General features: G+C 38.7%; 3 protein-coding genes and 6 pseudogenes across 4 annotated transcripts; 2 read left to right on the top strand and 7 right to left on the bottom strand.

The window, feature by feature from the left end:
- The first annotated feature begins 973 nt into the window (after positions 1-973).
- Positions 974-6,677, top strand: LOC103998905 (elongation factor 1-gamma 2). Its single transcript, XM_009420512.3, has 8 exons — positions 974-1,083; positions 1,212-1,257; positions 3,263-3,412; positions 3,506-3,566; positions 4,304-4,356; positions 4,437-4,538; positions 4,615-5,125; positions 5,989-6,677. Exons 2-8 carry the CDS (start codon positions 1,249-1,251, stop codon positions 6,366-6,368), a joined length of 1,266 nt encoding a protein of 421 aa, XP_009418787.2. The 5' UTR covers positions 974-1,083; positions 1,212-1,248; the 3' UTR covers positions 6,369-6,677.
- A 326-nt stretch (positions 6,678-7,003) lies between these two features.
- Positions 7,004-8,863, bottom strand: LOC103999009 (protein C2-DOMAIN ABA-RELATED 5). 2 transcript variants are annotated; one of them, XM_065166943.1, is made up of 3 exons: positions 8,661-8,863; positions 7,990-8,088; positions 7,004-7,510 (listed from the first exon to the last, which is right to left on the bottom strand). In XM_065166943.1, the coding sequence occupies exons 1-3, from the start codon at positions 8,769-8,771 to the stop codon at positions 7,220-7,222; spliced, it is 501 nt and encodes a 166-aa protein (XP_065023015.1). In that variant the 5' UTR covers positions 8,772-8,863; the 3' UTR covers positions 7,004-7,219. The 2 variants fall into 2 exon arrangements, with proteins under 2 accessions (XP_065023015.1, XP_018673615.2); XM_018818070.2 differs by having other exon boundaries at positions 7,990-8,085.
- A 689-nt stretch (positions 8,864-9,552) lies between these two features.
- Positions 9,553-9,671, bottom strand: LOC135650290 (5S ribosomal RNA; annotated as a pseudogene).
- A 261-nt stretch (positions 9,672-9,932) lies between these two features.
- Positions 9,933-10,051, bottom strand: LOC135650311 (5S ribosomal RNA; annotated as a pseudogene).
- A 263-nt stretch (positions 10,052-10,314) lies between these two features.
- Positions 10,315-10,433, bottom strand: LOC135650295 (5S ribosomal RNA; annotated as a pseudogene).
- Positions 10,434-10,652: 219 nt separating this feature from the next.
- Positions 10,653-10,771, bottom strand: LOC135650305 (5S ribosomal RNA; annotated as a pseudogene).
- A 1,609-nt stretch (positions 10,772-12,380) lies between these two features.
- On the bottom strand, positions 12,381-12,498 carry LOC135650291 (5S ribosomal RNA; annotated as a pseudogene).
- A 262-nt stretch (positions 12,499-12,760) lies between these two features.
- On the bottom strand, positions 12,761-12,878 carry LOC135650312 (5S ribosomal RNA; annotated as a pseudogene).
- Positions 12,879-18,972: 6,094 nt separating this feature from the next.
- LOC103999007 (dof zinc finger protein 4-like) lies at positions 18,973-20,480 on the top strand. Its single transcript, XM_009420633.3, has one exon. The coding sequence runs from the start codon at positions 19,540-19,542 to the stop codon at positions 20,233-20,235; it is 696 nt and encodes a 231-aa protein (XP_009418908.2). The 5' UTR covers positions 18,973-19,539; the 3' UTR covers positions 20,236-20,480.
- Positions 20,481-21,363: the final 883 nt, after the last annotated feature.

Raw genomic sequence — 21,363 nt, 5'->3', positions numbered from 1 at the left:
AGGCAGATGCATGTCCTGCATTTTGATCGGACGCATATGCTGTAGGAGCATCTTGATCAGGTGGGCTCCGCATGGGCTTTATGAGTATTCTAGTAATTTCGAGATTCTTCTGTGCTAGAATATTAGTGCGACATTTAACAGGAATTTGATGACGAACAATTCTATACTCTTGGCTCATACATCACAGCATTAAAACAGAACACCTCTCTCTCTCTCTCTCTCTCTGTTTATATATATATAGAACGTTTGATTATCGTGTCCTTACTGCACCGTCAACCTTATATCTATATCCTTTCACGAGACACGACAGATGTCGTTTCACAAGGACTGAAACGATCATAGCAATAATATATTACAATTTGGGTCCTTTAAGGTATCGGACACCCACATGAAGCTAAGTAAATGTCATAGTTATCAGAATTGGAAACCTGACCATTAACTGGTCGGTTTCAATTATCGGATTGGATATGTTAAAAACTCGGAATGAATCAATTGATTTGATCGGTTTTTTCCATAACCCACATGAACGAATTAGTATATATAAAATCAATCTGGTTTTGTAATATAACAAAATATTATTTAAATATCTTTAACATAATATTTTTATGTAATCATCACTCATATTTATGTTTATAATATTGATTCATATTAATTTTTATATTTTTATATTTGTTTATTATTTATAATTTTTAAATTATCTTATATATTATAAAAATATTTTTAAATTAAGTGACATCATCATAAAATACTTTCGAGTATTGCATTCAAACAGCTTTCTAAGTTAAAGAGGAAAAAAAATTGAGTGATTTAAGTGATGTTCATATCGGTGCAATAAATAGCCTTCTTTGAATCCAATTAAGACTCGCTGTATCGGATCCATTTGGAGCGTCCTTGTCTCGAGTCCGAATGTAACCTCACGAATCCGACCCGTTACCATTCTCAGCTTGCCCTAGATAGATAGAGCAGCCCCTTTCCCCTATATATAAAGCCACAGGAGGCGATCGAGTGTATCAGTTCGCTCCGCCGTTGCTCGCGTCTTTTCCTCTCTCATCTCTAGCGCCGTCGGCCTCCTCTCCCTTCTCTGTGAGCGCTCTTCACTTACTTTCCAGTTTGTTCTTTGTTCTTCTTAGATCCGTTGTTCTTTTTCGGTTTGCTTTTTGTTCCGCTGTTGTTATTTTGATTTCATTTTCTTGGTCCTGTGCCGTGTTTAGATCCGGGAATTGAGGCGGTCGCGGATCGCAAGACTCGATGGCGCTGGTGAGTTCCCGTTAGATCTCTTTAATTGTTTCTTCGTCTGAGATTTAGGGTTTTAGGAGTTCCATTGCGTAGTCTATCGCGAAATGTGATTTGCTGTTCGGTTTACAGATCTGTTTCCGTCTTTGCAGTTGCTCCATCTAAGATTACGTTAATGTTTGCATAAGTTGTCCTCTCTCTTCCTGATTTGTCTATTTAATCACGTTGATTCTATTGTGACTCTCTTACGATATTGTTCCTGTGTCTTGCTATCAGAATTCGTTATGCTACGTCGTAGCAGATTTATTTTGATATTGGTTCGTACTTCGAATAGTCATAATCTAAAATACGTGCATCAAATGGATCCGTATGTAAAGAGAGCGTAACAGTTACCCGATCATAAGTACCAGCAACTTTCTACTTGGTTCAAAAGAAAAAAAGAAGGCTTTTCACTGTGGAGCTTTTTACTCTATCACAAATGATCTGCAGGAACTGTACGATCAACATTCTCCTGCCCTTCCACCATGCAAAGGCCGTCCTAATTATACTGCCCAATGCAAATATGATCCCGATTTTATACCTGTTGATTTCAGAAGAAAATATCAACTCCTAATGATTTTTCCTCTAGCTTTTGTAACCCCCTAAGGTGTGCTAATGTTTGGCATTTACAGCATTTTATTGAGTAAACATTTCGTGGACTTACATGGTAATAGATAGTTATCTGACCTCTTAGATGTTTGGCTTAGTAATAGTACATTTACTTGAGTTGTTGGTGTTTAGGGGGTGACTTCCACTATCTTCGACCAAAGGTATTCTGTTTGTGTTAACAGGTTGCAGTGGACTGAGAAAAAGATTGTGAAACTGAGAACTCAGTGCTTGGGTGGTTAAAATTGGATTAGGAACTGCTTTAGGGTTGCTAGTCTATTTGGTAGGTCATGTCATAAAACTGATCCTAATTGGTGATAGTACCTTCAGTTTGTTGTTGGGAATCATGAAAAAGGTTTTCAGAATTCACACATTTGAAAATGTCACTGTTCCAAAGAATTAAAGGTGGTGTGGTTTCCTTGCCTTGTTAAGCTCCGACCAGCTTATGGATTGCTGCTAGTCATGCTCTATATGTGTGTGTTGGTCTGGCCTAGTCCCAGGTCCTTGAAGTTGGCTTCAAGACCCTCCTTTATGTTGGATATGTGTGTTAGGGATGCCAGATTTATATGTGATCAACTTTTTCTTTTTTTTTTGGCTGGCTATGGGCTTGCAATTCTTCTAATATTCTTTGATGAAGTTGGATTATTCTGTCACCTGTTCATATCTTAATGCTCGTCTTGCTGAATTGATTACCTGAGTGTTGAACATATTCTCAAATGTTGAATTTTATTGGTAGGCAATTCATAAGCAATGGTAACCGTGCATGCTGAATTGCAATACAATATCATATTCATTTAAACATACCAAGTTACATTATTTTAATATGTTACTGATTGATGTTAACTACCATTCTATTGTTAAATATGTTAATTAGAATTCCATAATGATGATGGCAAAGTGTCTACATCTTGAGTTTTTGTAGATTGACCATATGGCCTTGGAGCCTGCATAATCCAGTAAACTTTTGTTATGTTTTTAGCGAAAGCTGTTTGGAGAAAATGCTTCTTAATAACTCTGATCTAGTTGATGTTCTTTATATTGCTTGATGTTCCTATGTGAAATCTCCAATTTGAAAGTAAATTGCACCAACTAATAGAAATATATTGTTGTACTTGGCCTCTTTGCTTCAGAATTTGGATCCTTTTAGTTTTTACTTTCTATTGTAACAACTGATTGAAATATATTTAACATTATCATATAATTTTATCGTATCATGTGATCTTACTATGTATACTTCCTGTGTTTTGTCATAAAAATTCTGTACTCAAGAATATATTCGCACACTGATGCTTTGATCCTCTTGGATCATTCATCTTGTTTGGTGACTATAAATTTTTGGTTTTACTTTGACATCCTACTAATTTCTGAGATTTATTTTGCTCAGGTTTTGCATGCTGGTAATACAAATAAGAATGGGTTCAAGGCACTTATTGCTGCAGAGTACAGTGGTATCCAAGTTGAGTTGGTGAAGAACTTTGTAATGGGTGTGTCAAATAAAACTCCAGAGTTTCTTAAGATGAACCCTATAGGGAAGGTAAGCTTATTTTCTGGACATGAATATGTATTTTGTGTTCATATCCAAGTATAAGCTTATTTGTAAGCTGCATATTTCTTGTTATGAGTTCAGGTGCCTGTATTGGAGACGCCTGATGGTCCCGTTTTCGAGAGCAATGCTATAGCACGTTATGGTATGAAATAATTATTTAAATTTCACTTTTGAAAATAAGAGCATGCTTGTTTAACATATTAGTCCATATGATATTTGATGTTTACAATATTAAACTATCAGTTCATAATTGTATATAATGCCTGTAACGCCACATGTGGCTCATATCTAAGGCTCATCTAGATTAGCAATTATGCAATTAAAATAACAATGGTGATGAAATTAGTAAGATGTTTTGCTTTTCATCCTCATGAATTTTAGTTTTCTTCTGTTTTTTTTTTAATTTTGGCATATAATCACACATCCAATATTTTGAAGACCAAGTGATAGCTCCTCAAACCTTTTTCAAAATTATGTAAAATATATATGGAAAGAAAAAGATAAAATTCTATAAAAATAAGAATTAAGTGTGAGGGATCAGAAGACTGATAATGTGGACTGGAATTTAGATATCTACAAAAGAATTAAAAGAATAATTTAATTTTGTTTTGTACCTGGAGGGAGAGATTTTTAAGGGGTGGGGGATGTTGATAAAATTTTGTAAATGTTATATACTATGATATCTATGCTTTTTTCTGACAGAGTACTCTAAAACAGTGCCTTATTCTTTATGAATAATGGATTGTGTGTACATAATTTGAGATTTCAGAGACTGATTTGTATATAAAGAGTTGTATAAATTACAAAGATTTGAGGATCAATATGAAAATCACTTTTTATGATGTGATGCATACTTATAGCTCTTTGTACTCGTTTCAGTAACTCGCTTGAAGGCTGATAATCCTCTTTATGGCTGTTCACTCATCGAATATGTAAGTTATCTGCTTTATTTGGATTGTCCAGTTGACACAACAGTTTAATTAATTTTTATGTTCATTCATGTGGTTACCAGGCTCACATTGAACAATGGATTGACTATGCATCCATGGAAATTGACGCAAATCTTGCACGATGGCTTTATCCACGACTTGGATATATGCCTTACATTGCTGTTGTAAGTATAATAATTATATTGCCACTGTATCAGTTGTGGCTTGTGCTCTGGGCTGAAAAAATTTATATTTATGTAGGCTGAGGAAGCAGCAATATCTAGTTTGAAGAGGGCACTTGGTGCTTTGAACACTCATCTTGCCTCAAGCACATACCTTGTTGGCCATTCTGTTACTTTAGCAGATATTGTCATGACATGCAACTTATACCTTGGATTCAGTATGATCCTGGTCAAGAGTTTTACATCAGAATTCCCTCATGTTGAAAGGTACTTTTGGACTATGGTTAATCAACCAAATTTCCATAAAGTGGTAGGCGAGGTCAAACAGGTCGACTCAGTTCCACCTGTTCCATCACAAAAGAAGCCTGTTCAACCTAAAGAGCCAGCTAAACCAAAGGAAGTTAAGAAAGAACCTAAGAAGGAGCCTGCAAAACCCAATGTTCAGGAGGTTCTGGAAGAGGAGGAGGAGGCTCCCAAACCCAAGCCAAAGAATCCTCTAGACCTACTTCCACCTAGTAAGATGATATTGGATGAGTGGAAGAGGCTTTATTCCAATACGAAAACCAACTTCCGAGAGGTTGCCATCAAAGGTATCCCTTTCAGCTTTGGTTGCAGATTTTTTTTTCCTTGCGAGATATTATTGTGGTGGTTAAATATTCTGTAGCTTCTTTTGTTTTTGTATGGTCGACTGAAGTGATAAGTCACAGTTCATTTATTCCTCTGGTAGAAGGCAGCAATATCAGCTAACTTTTTTTCATTCTCAAACCAACACAATAAAATATTTGATACATTTGTTTCTTTACTAGTCTGTTGTATTGTACATTCTACTTTAGATGTTCTTGAGCAATATTTGGTGCATTGCCTTTTTCTTTTCAAAAATATGGACTGTATATTACTTTAAAAACTTGTTAGAGAAATTTAACAGTGTGGGTCTTTGGTTGTATGGTGAGGTTGCTCCCTTGCAATCTAATTGACTAGAGTTTGAGTCATCACTAACATCCTCATTGGCAGGATTCTTGTTCTTTTAGAATGCTTGCAGAAATTGCTAATGGCATCCAAACACAACTGCTGACAATTTTTGCAAAGCTGGTTGCCCAGGTGCCAATCAAATTTACCTTTATAAACTTGTCTATAACAATACCTCTTAGTGGAGCTGACTTGGGTGCATGAATGCTGATGTAACAACATAATGTGTTGGTTATCTGATAATTTGTAGTTGTGATTATATCATATTGTAACATCTGGAAAGAGATTTTCAAGTCAAAGTGCCTTAAATATTTGTAGAACCCAGGGCCTTTTTGCTGATTCTTTGATAGTTGCATGCATCAGTATTCTATTTTTATTCCATTTGTGAAGTTATGCTTTGCTATGTTTTACTTTGGTTTTTTTCTCTATTTGGCGTTGCAATCCAAGTTGTTTTACTGATTCCTTGTGTTGTGGATCATGACTTCAGGTTTCTGGGATATGTATGACCCTGAGGGTTACTCTCTGTGGTTCTGTGACTATAAATACAACGATGAGAACACTGTATCATTTGTGACCCTTAACAAGGTGAGTGGGTTCCTGCAGCGAATGGATTTGACTCGGAAATATGCTTATGGAAAGATGCTCGTTATTGGCTCTGAACCACCATTCAAGGTGAAGGGTGTGTGGCTCTTCCGGGGACAGGAGATTCCAAAATTTGTGCTTGACGAGGTCTATGACATGGAACTATACGATTGGGCAAAGGTTGACATTTCTGATGAAGCACAGAAGGAGCGGGTGAATGCCATGATCGAGGACCAGGAGCCTTTTGAAGGTGAGGCCCTGTTGGATGCCAAGTGCTTCAAGTAAAACCATTGGAAGATGAACTGAACGAGAATATATAACCTGGACTTGATCTCTTCGAGCTGGAGGTGTTTACATTTGCTGCACTCTTAGTTAGTTACTGGTTTTCTGAGTCTTGTTAGTACCTTGATACGGAGATCTTATTTAAACAAGTGATTTGTAGGGTTCCTTTCGTGCTGGACCAAGAGTAAGTTAAATGTGCGATAAACTCTTTTCATTTGTGGTATCAATTTCTGTTGATTCAGATGGTCATTGTTTGGTAGCGCTATGTAGAGCCTTTTAACTATTAATTATTTCTAGGTGATGTTTGGGACATTTATAATGCTACACTCGTATATTGAGTTCTGCAGTATTTTATCTGAGAAAATGATGCGCACACTTGTATTTTAGCAAACTGCCCTCCTTTTTTCTAGAATTATACTTTTTAGGTACCCTTGCATTTGTGAACTTATGTTGCCTTTTTTTGCATTAGTATTTCATTAAATTATAATTTGTGTCTCATGAAATTAAGTTTTACCATCCAATTCTGTATGTTGGAATTGATGTTAATCAATGCACAAACAACTATATAGAAGAATTTGATTCACTCATTTCATCCATGGCCAAAAATTATGATGTTAGAAAGCACCAAGTCAATGAGGTGGTACAAACCTTGTAGGAATATTCATTGTTCATTACATGGCCATCCTTCACCATAAACAAAAATATAGAGTCCTCCATTACATGGATTTGACTCATTCATCTCATCCTTGACCATAAGCCATGAAGCTATCTACAATCCATGGAAAACAAGTTAAATTAGGAGATACAAAACTTGTAGGTAAGGGAGTTGAGGCTTGTGTTAAAGAGTCCATAGCCTAAAAGCCTGGAGCACCTGGTATGTCAACCCACAGCAGCTGCAACTCCAATTCACCACTCTCCACATTTCTGAGCCTGACAATGATGTCTTGCACCACCTTGCCTTCTTTCCACACAATGGCACTCTCTTCAGCCAAGCAGTTGTGCCTGTTAGGGTTCATGGTTTTGATGATGGTGTCATTTGGGATATCAGACAAGTTCATTTTCACTGCCTCTACGAATGGCACGATATCGATCTCCGCATCGCCCATCTTGTCGTCACGGCTGAATGTGTCCTTGTCGTAAACTCGCTGCGAAAACAATGTATCGATATCGATCAGAACAGACCGCAAATCCTTTTAAAAAAATGCTCTTGTTCTTGATTAACACCATAGAGGACTACATCTCATTTTCTTCTTCTCATCAGTACTGATGCAGAAGTTGAAAACAGAATTTTTTTTTACTACCTCAAAGTTGTACTATGATTTGAAAGAATTAGTTCAATTGGCCATAAGTAGACAATTAAGGTAGGGATGTGACAGACTGATGTTTAATTAAGCTCTGTTTTCTTGGCATCAAACAAAACTTTGTGCTAGTTTTCATCCATTTCCGGCCATACTTAAGCCTCCCTTGTTGAGTGAAACACCATTTAGTCTTAAGCAACTCAATTTAACTAGGAATCAAGATCTTTAAGGAGATGCAGTCAGTATGTTTAATGCATGCACGAGATTTAGCTAGCAGAATATTGAAATGCAAGCAGTGAGACTGTATGTGATAGCAAGAGACATACAATCTTCACAGGTTGAGTAGGATCTGAAACTGTAAGTGTCAAATCTTCATTCCAAACTGGGTTGACATTGTGCTTCTTCACACTGGTCTTCAGTTTCTGCTCGATACACAATTATCGGTAATTGTAGTAAAATGATGTAGACAAGAAACCACATTAAAGCTATGATGATGAATCAACAAAATGAAGCTAAACAAGATCAATAAATATGTAACACTCACACACAAAGTTTTTCCATGGGATATGATTGAGGAACAAAGCATAATTCTAGGAATAGTGCTCGAAAATGAATCCCAGAAATAAGCCCTCAAAAATACCAAAGAAAATAATGAAGAATAGCACATGAATATCCCTTTTTTATATGGACATAAATGCCTCGTAAACTTCATAAAAGATCAATAGCATAAAAAATGTCGATGTAACATCAACATATCAACAAATGTTAGACACAAGATATATCGATTCTGAATCAAAAAACATGATCTAAATATCCAAATCATGACTAGATGCATGATAAAAAAGGACTGAATCCTTGGAAGTGCGAACGAAATCTATAAAATGACCAAGATACCTTGTGGGTATAAAGATTTAGGAGACCAAAGAATGGATCGGAGTAGGAATTGAATAAAAGGATTAGATAAGACATGAGGAGAAGGGAATGGAAATGGTATGACCTGACCGCCCATGCGGACGACGACGTAAGGGTCGCTGCCAGTGGCGTCGCGGTAGGCCAAGCTCACCCCTCTCACCACCCGCACTCTGAGGAGACCCAGCAGATGATCCATTCCTTTTCTCTCTCTCTCTCTCTCTCTCTCTCTCTCTCTCTCTCTCTCACTCACTCACACAATTCTTCCAAGAACAAGAAGATATGGTTGGAAGAAGATGGAACGAGGAACCGATGGATCACGTAGAACCAACGAAGAGGAGAAGGCAAGGACGACTGGGCACGTAACCAGGAGAAGTAATCCTGAGGCGTTTATTATTAGCTAATCGCCAAAGTTGACGTGGGTTTATTAAGAAGAATCAGCAGCTTAAATTACACGTTGATATATATATATATATAATTTCAACATATGCATTGATAAACTCACATCAACTGCGAAGTGGTTAAGGCAAATTTTGGGCTCAAAAATTATTGCCTCCGAGATCTACGATATTAGTTTTCTTATCTCGAGCCTAAAAAGGAGTGCAACACGAGAACATCCCTAGGGGGTCAACTATCCCAATAATAGTCTCGCCCAAGAATGCTTAACTTCAAAGTTTTGAAAAGATTCGACGCTTTAGGGCTAGTATGATTGCACCTTCGTTGCATGTGTTGTCTGAGACCTAAGTGCACATTACAATTGGAGACCCCATGCATGGGTCGCATGGGGCCAATTTGACCCATCGCGTTGAAATTGTCATAACTTTTTTGAATAATCTCAAAATTGCTATTGCAACCCCAATATGGCAAGCTCTCTTCGAACCCCACGTAGGTGATTATGAAGTGATCACGATAAATTTCGAGCCCGAAAACCATCGCTTCGGAGGTCCATGACATCAATTTTCATCACTCGGGCACAAAAAGGAGTGCAACATGAGGACTTCCTAAGAGGTCACCTATCCTAGTACTACTCTTATCTAAGCACGCTTAACTTCGAAGTTCTAATGAGATTCGATGGTTTAGTGTTAGTATGATCACAGTCATATTGCATGCATCGTTCGGAACATTAGTGCATGTTGTGGTCGGCTATCTCATGCATGGTTCGTGTGGGGCTGATTCGATCCCATCGCACTGAAACTATTGTAACTTTCTCAAACGATCTCGAAATTTCTATTTTGACCCCAATTTGGGAAGCTCTCTTCGCCCCCATGCGGGTGACTGAAGCAATCATAACAAATTTTAGGCATAAAAACCATTGACTCAGAGGTCTACAACATCGGTTTTCATTTCTTGGGCACAAAAATGAGTGCAACATGAGGACTTACCAGGTGATCACCCATCCTAGTACAACTCTCACCCAAACACGCTTAACTTCAACATTCTAATGGGATCTAGTGGTTTAGTATTAGTATGATTGCATCCATGTTGTGTGTGCCATTCAACACCTAAGTGCTTGACACAACCTGAGACACTATGCATGGGTCATGTGGGGTCAATTTGACCCTATCGTGCTAAAATCATTGTAAATTTTTGAATGATCTCAAAATCACTATTGTGACCCTAATTCGGGAAGCTCTCTTCAAGCCCTACTCGGGTGACTGCAAAATGATCACGATAAATTTTGAGCCCAAAAACCATCACCTCAGAGGTCTACGACATTGGTTTTCGTCACTCTGGGGCAAAAATGAGTGCAACACAAGGACTTCCCAAGGGGTCACCCATCCTAATACTACTCTAACCAAAGCATGCTAAACTTTAGAGTTCTAATAGGATCCAGTGTTTTAATGCTAATATAATCACACTCATGTTTTTGCATTGTCCGATGCCTAAGTGCATGTCATGGTCAAAGACTCCATGCGTGGGTTGCACAGGGTGAATTCAACCCCATCACACTAAAATTGTCGTAACTTTTTCAAACAATCTCGGAACGCTGATGTAGGTGATTATGAAGCGATCGTGGTAAATTTTAGGCTCGTTGCCTTGGAGGTCTATGACATCAATTTTTATTACTTAAGCACAAAAAGGAGTACAACATGAGGACTTCCCTAGGGTTCACCTATCCTAGTACTACTCTCGCCTAAGCATGCTTAACTTTAGAGTTCTAATGGGATCCAGTGCTTTAATGTCGATATGATCATACCCTTGTCTTTATGTTGTCCAACACCTAAGTGCATGTTGTGGCGGGAGAACTCGTGCGTGGGTCGCATAGGGCCGATTCGACCCCGTCACACTAAAACCATCATAATTTTCTCGAATGATCTCGAAATCACTATTGCGATCCCAATCTGATAAAGATCTCTCTTTAAGCCCTACGTAAGTGACTATGAAGCAATGTAACTTTCAAGCTTGAAAATCATTGCCTCAGAGGTCTATGACATCGGTTTTCATTACTCGACGCAAAAAAGAGTGTAATACGAAGAGTTCCTAGGGGATCACCCATTCTAGTACTACTCTTGCCTAATCACACTTACCTACAGAGTTCTAATAGAATTCAGTGCTTTTGTGCTGGTATGATCGTACTCGTGTTTTTGCATCATTCGACACCTAAGTGTATGTCATGGTCGGAGACCCCGTGCGTGGGTTGCACGGGGCACAAGGTTGATTCGACGTTGTCGCACTAAAATCATGGTAATTTTCTCAAATAATCTTGGAATCGTTATTGCAACCCCAATGTGGGAAGCTCTCTTCGTTCCCTACTCAAGTGACTATGAAGGGATGAAAGCAAATTTTGAGATAAAAAACCATAGCCTCGGAGGTCTATAGCATCAATTTTCGTCACTCGAGGGCAAAGAAGAGTAAAACACGAGGACCTCCTAGGGGATCACCCATCTTAGTACAACTCATGCCTAAGCATGCTTAACTATGGAGTTCTAATGGAATATGATGCTTTAGTGTTGGTATGATCGTACTTGTATTTTTTTGTCATCTGGCACCTAAGTGCATGTCGTGGTCGGCTACAACATCAGTTTTCATCGCTCAGGGGTAAAAGGGAGTGCCACACGAGGACTTCCCGAGGGGTCACCCATCCTAATACTACTCTCACCAAGCAGGCTTAAGTTTAGAGTTCTAATGGGACCTAGTGCTTTAGTGATAAATATAATCGCACTTGTATTTTTAAGTCGTCCAGTGCCTTAGTGCACATCATGGCTGGAGACCCTGTGCGTGGGTCACGCAGGGCTGATTCGACCTCGTCGCACTAAAACTATCATAACTTTCTTGAAAAATCTTGAAATTACTATTGTGACCCTAATCCAAAAAGCTCTATCGAGCCCCATGCATGTGACTATGAAGTAATCATGGTATATTTTGGGTTGAAAATCATCGCCTTAGAGGTTTACGACATCGGTTTTTATTGCTCGAGCACAAAAAGGAGTATAACATGAGGAGTTCCCAAGAGATCAACCATCCTAGTAGCACTCTTGCCCTACAACACTTAGTTATGGAGTTCTAATGGGATCTGATGCTTTAGTGCTAGTATAATCATACTCATGTTTTTGAGTCAATTGACACCTAAGTGTGAGTCATGGTCGGAGACCTCGTGCGTGGGTTGTGTGGGGCTAATTCGACCCCGTCATGTTGAAACTGTCATAACTTTCTTGAATGATCTTGAAATTCCTATTATGACCCTAATCTGGGAAGCTCTCTTCGAGCCCCATACGGGTAACTATGAAGATGTCATGGCAAATTTTGGGTTTGAAAATCATCACTTTGGATGTCTATGACATCGGTTTTCATCGCTCGGACACAAATAGGTGTGCAACATATGCACTTCCCATGGGATCACCCATCCCAGTACTACTCTTGCCCAAGCAACTTAACTTCAGAGTTTTATTGGAATTCGGTGCTTTAGTGTTAGTATGATCGCACTTGCATTTTTGCATCATTTGGCACCTAAGTGCACGTCATGGTTAGAGACCCCGTATGTGGATTGCACGGGGTCGATTTGACCCAGTCGTGTTGAAATCATCATAATTTTCTCAAATGATCTCAAATTCACTATTGTGAATCCAATTCAAAAAGCTCTTTTTGAGCCCCATGTGGGTGACTATGAAGTGGTTATGGCAAATTTCAAGCTCGAAAATCATTGCCTCAAAGGTTTGCAGCATCGATTTTCCTTACTCAGGACAAAATGGTATGTAACATGAGGACTTCCCAAGGGTTCAACCACCCTAGTACTACACTCACCCAAGCACATTAACTTTGGAGTTCTGTTGGGATCCAAGGCTTTAGTGTTAGTATGATCGCACCCATATTTTTTCATCATATGGTGCCTAAATGCACGTTGTGGCTGGAGACCCTATGCATGGGTCACACAGGGCCAATTAGACCTCGTCATGCCAAAACTATCGTAACTTTCTCGAATGATCTTGGAATTGCTATTGTGACCCCAATTAGGAGGGGAGGTCAATTTTTCTCCCCTCTAGTGATGATCTACATGGTAGATGCAGCGAAGATGCTCCTCAAATTGCTGCACGATCTTCCTCTCTACATACATCACGTGATCAAGAAAGGGCCGGCCCTTCTTACTAGCCACATGCTCGAAACTGGGGTTGTCAACTAAGGAGGAGAGGGAGGGAGGAGAATAGGAGGTGGCAGCCAAAAAGGGGTCTAGCCTATGCCCCTTTAGTTTCCTCCTATTTATAGAGGTCTCTTATCAATGTAACCATAATGAGTCCTGCCCTATTGGGTAATGGATCTTAATTCAACTACCAAAAACTCTTGGATTAGTGAATATCTACATAATAATCTCTCATTGGCTCTTATTGGATCTTATCCACAAGATCGAATAATTCAGGGGCTTACTGGATATCCAATAAGATAGGGACTCCAACAGATATCTCATATCCAAACCTCTACTCATCGCAACATCAACCATATGTGTGTGAGCCTCTAGACCCAATATCGAGCTAGACATGAGTTATACATATCATAACTCCTTTTAACTCAGTGAATTATCATCTCTTATAATAATTCACTCGACTCATCAACTACAAATATACTATGCCACTACGCCACAGTTCCTAAATGATATAAGGGAATCCAATCTATTGGATCTGGCTATCCTCAATTATCATATATCTATAGCCCCTCATCTATCTAATATCCTAGAAATCGTATACCGGGCATGGTATTGTTAGTCTCATATATCTCGATATCTCTCTCGAGTAACCTATGATTAGGATTTTTAGGGTCTGTATTTAAAAGAGAATTAGTTTATTATCGTGACCTCATCATGTTCTGATCTCATTACACATATCCATGGACATTATAATATATACAACGAGCAACATAAAGTGAGAAAATACCAATAATAATAAGTAAAAAGACTATGTTATGTGTCACACGTGTCATTACTCATGTGATTGGCTTGTAGAGCACTTAGGACTAGTAGTGTGGTCCATGATGAGTTTCGTCGACCTATGCATCTCATTCTAGGGATACACCGTAGAGTTTGCAACTTACCTTTTGAATAGAATTTTGACTAAGTTAATAGTATATATACCATATAAGATATAGAAAGGGAAGAAGCCTGATCTTAAGGTTGTTAAGATTTTAGGCTGTCTTGCCCATATTATGAGACATAATCCTGACAAGTTAGAATCCAAGACAGAACTATACAAGTTCCTAGGATACCCTAAAGAAACTTGTGGGTATTATTTCTATCACCCCGATGACTAAAAAATCTTTGTAGCCAAGAGAGCGGTGTTCCTTAAGAAGGAACACATTCTTAATGGAGATAGTGAGAGCGTGATAGAGTTAAGCGAGGTTGGAGAACCTAGCTCAAGCACTGTTCTGTAGCCTAAGTATGTTAAGAAACTAGCACACAAGTTCCAACTTTACGTAGGTCTAACAAAGTATCTCATTCTCCTTAGAGATATGTAAGACATATCAGAAAAAAGGATGTTGAAGATATTGATCATTAGACTTATGAGGAGACTATTACGAGTATAGACTCCAAGAAGTGATAAAAAGCCATGAATTCTAAGATGGATTCCATGTACTCCAATAAGGTTTGGAACCTAGTTGATGCACTTAAGGGTATCGTACCCATTGGTTGTAAGTGGATCTTCAAGAAGAAGATCGGAGAAGATGGAAAGATGGAGACCTATAAAGCAATACTGGTGGATAAGGGATATCGTTAAAGGCAATATGTTGACTATGACGAAACCTTCTCGCATGTAGTCATGCTGAAATCTATCCGAATTCTCTTGGTTATTGCAGCACACTATGACTATGAAATTTGACAAAATGAACGTGAAAACTATGTTCCTCATTGGCAACCTCGATGAGGAGATATATTTGATGCAACATGAGAGATTTGTGTCTAAGGAGAGTCCACATAAGATGTGTGGATTGTTTAGATCTATCTATGGACTAAAGCAAGCTTCCTAAAGTTAGAACATAAAATTTTGTGAGACCATTAGATCTTATGATTTCATTAAGAATGAAGATAAGCTTTGTGTGTATAGGAAGGTAAGTGAGCACTATCACCTTTTTGGTGTTATATGTGTATGACATCATGATCATTAAAAATGATGTAAAGGCTTGGCTATATAGACATTTCTTCATGAAGGATTTAAGGAAAGCATCATATATCTTGGAGATTCAGATCTATAGAGATAGATCCAAGAGGATACTTAACTTATTGTAGTCTAAGTACATAAACACCATTGTCAAAAGCTTTGGCATAAAAAATTCCAATTGAAGTCTCATACCGATGAAACATAGAATATCACTTTCTAGGAGTATATCTCAAAATACTCCTAAAGAAAGAGCAAACATGGATAGGATACCTTATGCCTCAATAATATGATTGATCATATATGCTATGCTATGTAATAGGCCTAATATATCTCATGCTCTATATGTTACAAGTAAATATCAAGCGAATCCAGGTTTGAAACACTAAAAGGTAGTAAAGTGTATCCTTAAGTACTTGAGAAGGACTATAGTTCTTTTACTAGCATATGAGAGAAGTAACCTCAAGGTTGAGGGCTACACAGACTCAAGTTTTTAATTCGATGTCGATAATAGCAAATCTAACTCAAGGTATGTATTCAGCCTGAATAAAGAAGCAATATACTAGAAGAGTTTTAAGCAAGATACTACTAGTCGTAGGTGTCATGTAAGTCAATCACGTGAGTGGTGGTATATGTAATATGACACATACTCTTTTTGCTTATTATTTAATTAATTTTTTCTCACTTTATGTCGCCTATTGTATGTATGGTGATGTCCATGGATCTATGCAATAGAAATCGGATCATGATGAGATCACAATAATGAGACTGATTCATCTTTAAATACAGGCTCTAAATAATCCCAGTCATAAATTACTCAAGAGGGAAATCGAGATAATTGGATAAACTTGTGTGCTATATATTTATCCATATGATGGAGGCAGTTGGTTGTTGGGAAATTTGAGGCACCATCACATGTATAGTGGAAGAAAAATAAAATAAAATCTTAGATTTTTCTACAAAAAAAAAAGGTTTCATCGTTGTGTGAAGATTAGTACGCAAAATTGTAAAACCAAAAACTATGTGTATATAAAATATGTGTTATCTAGGGAGATCGTATATCCCTAAAATTCTGTAGGTGTATGGGAGAGGATGAAAGAGGTCAATTGTCCTCTCTAGCGGTGATTCATATGGTAGGGGCTACGAAGACGCTCCTCAAATCGCTGCACAATCCTCCTTTCCACGTGCACCACACGATCAAGAAGGGACTAGCCCTTCTTATTGTCCACACGCCCTAAACAAGGGCTGTTGGTTGAGGAGAAGAGGGGGAGATGAGTATAGGAGATGGCAGCTAAAAGGGTCTAGCCTATGGTCATTTAGTTCCCTCCTATTTATAAAGACTCACTATCAACTTAACCATAATGGATCATACCCTATTGGGTATTGGATCTCCATCTAACTATCCAAGCCTCTTGGATTAGTGGATCTCTACCAAATAATCTCTCATTGGCTCTTATTGGATATTATCCACAAGATTCAATAATTCATAGGCTTATTGGATATCCAATAAGATAGGGGCTCTAGCAGATATCTCATATCTGAACCTCTACTCGTCATAACACTTACTATATGTGTATGACCCTCTGAGTCCAATGTTAAGTTGGTCGTGAGTCATACATGTCAAAACTCCTTCTAACTCAGTAAATTATTATCTCAACAATAATTTACTCGACTCATCAACTATGGATGTACTAGGCCACTACACCGTAGTCCCAAGATGATACAAGGGAATCCAATCCATTGGACTTGTCTATCCTTAGTTACTATGTATCTATAGTTTCTCATCCATTTATATCCTAAAGAACGTATTTCGAGCATAATGTTATTAGGTCCATACGATTTCTTCTCGAGCCTCGCTCTAATCATATTCTCCCATAGAACACTTTCTCTCTCAATCCGAATGACCCTAGCCAATGATTTGTTTGAGCAAGAACATATAGGATATTTCTCTCATGACACCGAGAGCGGATGATCCTCTATCGATACTCAATTACCATCGTAAGATTGGTTGTTACTCCCGATAACCGGTTGTGCTAGATTTGGAACTTACAGATGTATAAGTTATAAATGTCTAAAGGGTAGAATTTTCCATCATAGATGTTTAGCATGAGAAGTCTGAAGCCCTACGAGATCGGTTATTTACTTTCTTACATGGGGATTCTAAGTATGAGTCCATTTAGTTGCTTTTTTTACTTTATTTCTTTGTGAATATTCTCCAATTGTTGATTTATCTTACTAAAGTGGTCTTAGATCTCGATTAACAGGTTGGCCGATTAAGTGATTGACTCATTCAGAAATTTTTATTCCGATAGAGGGATTAGGCTATGGGCCAATGGCGGGGAATGTACCTCTAGTGGTACTTGGAACAAGAATTGGTGGTGGATAAGAGCTAGAATTGGCAAAGCGAATGTAGATGGGGCTTAATGGGCAAGTTGGGCAAGTTGAGGAAGGTAACAATGATTTGGACTATTTTGGTTAAAACTTATATTTGTTTGATTAGGGTATGAAAGGTTTCCAAAGGAATAGCCATGATTGCAGGAGCTATGGAAGCGATTGGGTAAAGGTTGGGTCTTAAAAAAGCTATCAAAATATGTTAGGGTCCATCATGGGGAGAGGATTCGGACCAATCAACAACCTCAATTGTCTCTAATTCGGGATCATTGAAATCAGGAGGTTCAACAAAGGAGCATTCAAGGCTATTGGACTTGGTTCGTTGAGGTTCGAGGGATTCGAATCCTTGAGATTTATTCAAGAAAGACCTTTGAGGTTTCCTTGAGATATAATGGTGAACCCTTCTTCTAACACTAATATGTTAGAGTAGATTTTAGTTGTCTAAGCTAGAAACTAACCGAATCCAACCTAATTCTTCTCCGAAGTAGTTTCAAGGTGGAACTCATCGAGTTGGACATATAAACCTTATCGGAGGCATTCCTAATAGAGATTTGTTCTATGTTTGGGCATACCTACATAGTCCCTTTTATAACGAGTGCTTAGGAGGGCTATTACGTAACTAGTACGGTAACAGAAGCGTAAGAACCGATCATAACCACCTTGCATCAATGTTGAACGATTATGCTCATTTGTTATGCTAGTTAGAACAATTATGCTTATGTTGTTTACACGATAATGGATGCACGAAGATCGTCCATACTTGTTTTATAATTAGTACTTATGGGATATGATTATATGAGGCTGAGATAGTAATGAAAGGCCACTCCCATGTGTCAGCTAAGTGGCTCAGCCACGTGGGAATGAGGTGTCAAAGTATATAATGATAGTGTTAGCATGTCACTTTTATCATAATAGTTTCTATCTTTAATTTTTTTATATTTATTTATTTTTTCTCATCATTGAGTGTATGTTGATATGTACAATTTATTACATATATAAATTATTTATAATTTAAATAAATTTATTTTATTAATAGATTAACTAAATAACTCTTGCATCAATCACATATATAGACACAAAGTTTTCCTCTCATGCCATCTTAATTTTTTTTTCTAATATTATTAACTATGAGACTTGTTATAATACATTCTTGACACATAAAAACATCATAATTTGACTAATGGTAAATATTTTCTGGTTGGTTGGCTGCTTTTTGGCATTATATTTTTAGCATAATTTGCAGATGTGGATATCGAAAGACTATATATAGTAGTTATTTTCCAAGGTGGTGTGCCTGCAGAATTATGTCCAGCAGAGTGAGAGTAGTCTGAGATATGGAGACCAGTTACAGAGAGAGAGAGAGTGACCGGAAACTTCCTCTCTCCTGCTGCTGCTGCTGCTGCCTTCAGAAAGCAGCCACCAAAAGAGTCGCCACCTCTGGTGACCAGCGTCTCTCTCTCTCTCTCTCTCTCTCTCTCTCTCTCTCTCTCTCCACATATCACTCGTCATCGGGCCCACCCAACGACTCACCTCCCACAACTGCTTTCTTTGTCCAACAGCAGACGCCACCTCCTAATTCTCCCTCTTCCTTCTCCACTCCTCTCTTCAGCAGCAGCTCTTCTTGTTCACCGTATCTTCTTAGCTACTGCTGATATGATTTGCTTACTGAAGCTTTGCGATGCATGCACACTGTGGATCCGAAGAAATCTTCTTGTGGATTGTATGATAAATGAAGCAGCACATAGTTGGCAATATATTTATTATCTTTGTGCTTGAATTCTCAGCACATAGTCTGGCATTGGACACGTTGAAGTAGTCTCCCACAAGACGAAAATTCCTCGCTCTTGCCGAGCAATAAAGCTTCCGCGTACAGAGCCCCCGCCAGGCGCCCCCCATTTGGAGCCACTCCTTCCCGCCCTCTGCTTTCTCTTTAAGTAGTCGCCATTGTTCCCTCCTGTCGTTCTGCCTTTTTGTGCCTTCCACCCGTCATAGAGAGGAATGGAGCAGCAGCAGCAGCGGAGGCAGCGGCAGCAGCAGAAGCAGCCGTCGCGAGTGCCATGCGCGAGGTGCGGTTCGGAGGACACCAAGTTCTGCTACTACAACAACTACAACACTTCCCAGCCAAGGCACTACTGCAGGACCTGCAAGCGCTACTGGACTCACGGCGGCACCCTCCGCAACGTCCCCGAAGGTGGCTGCTCCAAGAAGATCAAGAAGAAACCGTCGCTGCCATCGTCTTCAGCCTCGTCCAAGAAGCTTCCTCAAGCACAAGCGCCTGTTATCCCCCAGATGCAGGACACTGTGGCTGGTGCGCTCGGCCACCCGACTCGAGCTCCCATGCCGACTCCATTCTTCCATGCCGGAGGAGGTGGAGCAGCCGGGTGGGAAGATCATATACTAAATGAGTCCGGTCTTCCTGTCTTCAACCCCGTACCGCCGCCGCCGCCGGGATTCAATCGCCTGCAATCGCTGGATGGAATCAGCTTGCAGCAGATGGCGCAGCGGCGGCGGTTGAACCTGCCGCTGCACCAAAACTTGACGATGTTCCAACAAGAGCATCAAATGAATCCTCCCATGTTCACCCCCGCAGCTTCCTCCGTCGCTGCGACTGCGACATCCGAAGCCAGGAATCGGAACAACAGCATGTCTGCCGCCTTTCGTCCTCCTCCATCTTCGTCTTCCTCATTCATGTAAAACGAGTTCGCCTCGCTTCAAGAAATATTTGTTAGGTTGGTAAATATTTGAGGAGTCACTATGTAGAATATTAGGATTAGGATTAGAAATTCAAGTAAAACAACAAAAGTTCTTGTCAAATTAGGTTTTATCGCTATAAATACATCATGTATCCTAAGGGAGATGGTTGAGAGAGGCTCTTTTAGAGTCTATATGAGAGGTCGTCCATTGGATTCAAGGTTTCTATGAGATATTTCTTATATTTATTTTTTTCATGCGATAAAAAATTTAGTTTTTTCTATGCATGTAAATTTCTATTATTCTTTGATTATTATTATTATTATTTATTTGTTTGTTTCGAAATCTTCTCTCTCCCAACAAAACATACGTATGAAGGTTTCTCCACGAGAGATGATGACATGCATGCTTCTTCTTCAGCCATCGATATTTTCTTTGTGGTGTGGTGTGTTTCATGGTTTTGATGTGCACAGAAGCCGCGTTGTGTTTCATGGTTTTGGTGCGTGGAGAAGCCGCGTTTGCATGAGGATTGCAAACGTGAAAAGAAAGGATACAGTGTGACGTGGAAACCGAGGAAGAGATAATTCCATTAAGAAGAAGAAGAAGAAGAAGAAGAAGAAGAAGAAGAAGAAGAAGAAGAGGATACACTGCATGGCAAATTGACTTCTTTCTTGTCTGTTTAGTGATACCACTTAGTGGGTTAGGTGTAAGGATGAGTGAGTCTGATGTATACGTATGGTATGTAATTAAAGACTAATTCAACATATATAATAGTTTCTTGTAGGAGAAGGTTGCATAAGAAATTATGTAGTGGTCAGATATGATGTGCGTGAAAAATCTTTGTCGGAAGATGTCATCATACTTTGATTATTTTAGGCGATTTGATTCTTTGTGCTTCCATCATAGGAGTTCTTCAAAATATTACTTTTATGTGCATACATTGTAGAAAAGTTATATTACAAATATATATATATATATATGATGTCATTATAACTTACAATTTGATATAAAACTTTCCACTTTGTTACATAAAAAAATTGATTAGACAATCAAAATTTTGCATACAAAACTATGAAAAGTAGGTGATTGCAATTTACCCCTCCCAAGTGTTGAAATTAGTTGGATGGGTAT

Source organism: Musa acuminata, chromosome BXJ3-9 (assembly GCF_036884655.1).
Source record: "Musa acuminata AAA Group cultivar baxijiao chromosome BXJ3-9, Cavendish_Baxijiao_AAA, whole genome shotgun sequence".
NCBI lineage: Eukaryota > Viridiplantae > Streptophyta > Magnoliopsida > Zingiberales > Musaceae > Musa > Musa acuminata.
The sequence above is the reverse complement of the archived record's forward strand: the minus strand, read 5'-3'. Positions and strand labels throughout refer to the sequence as shown.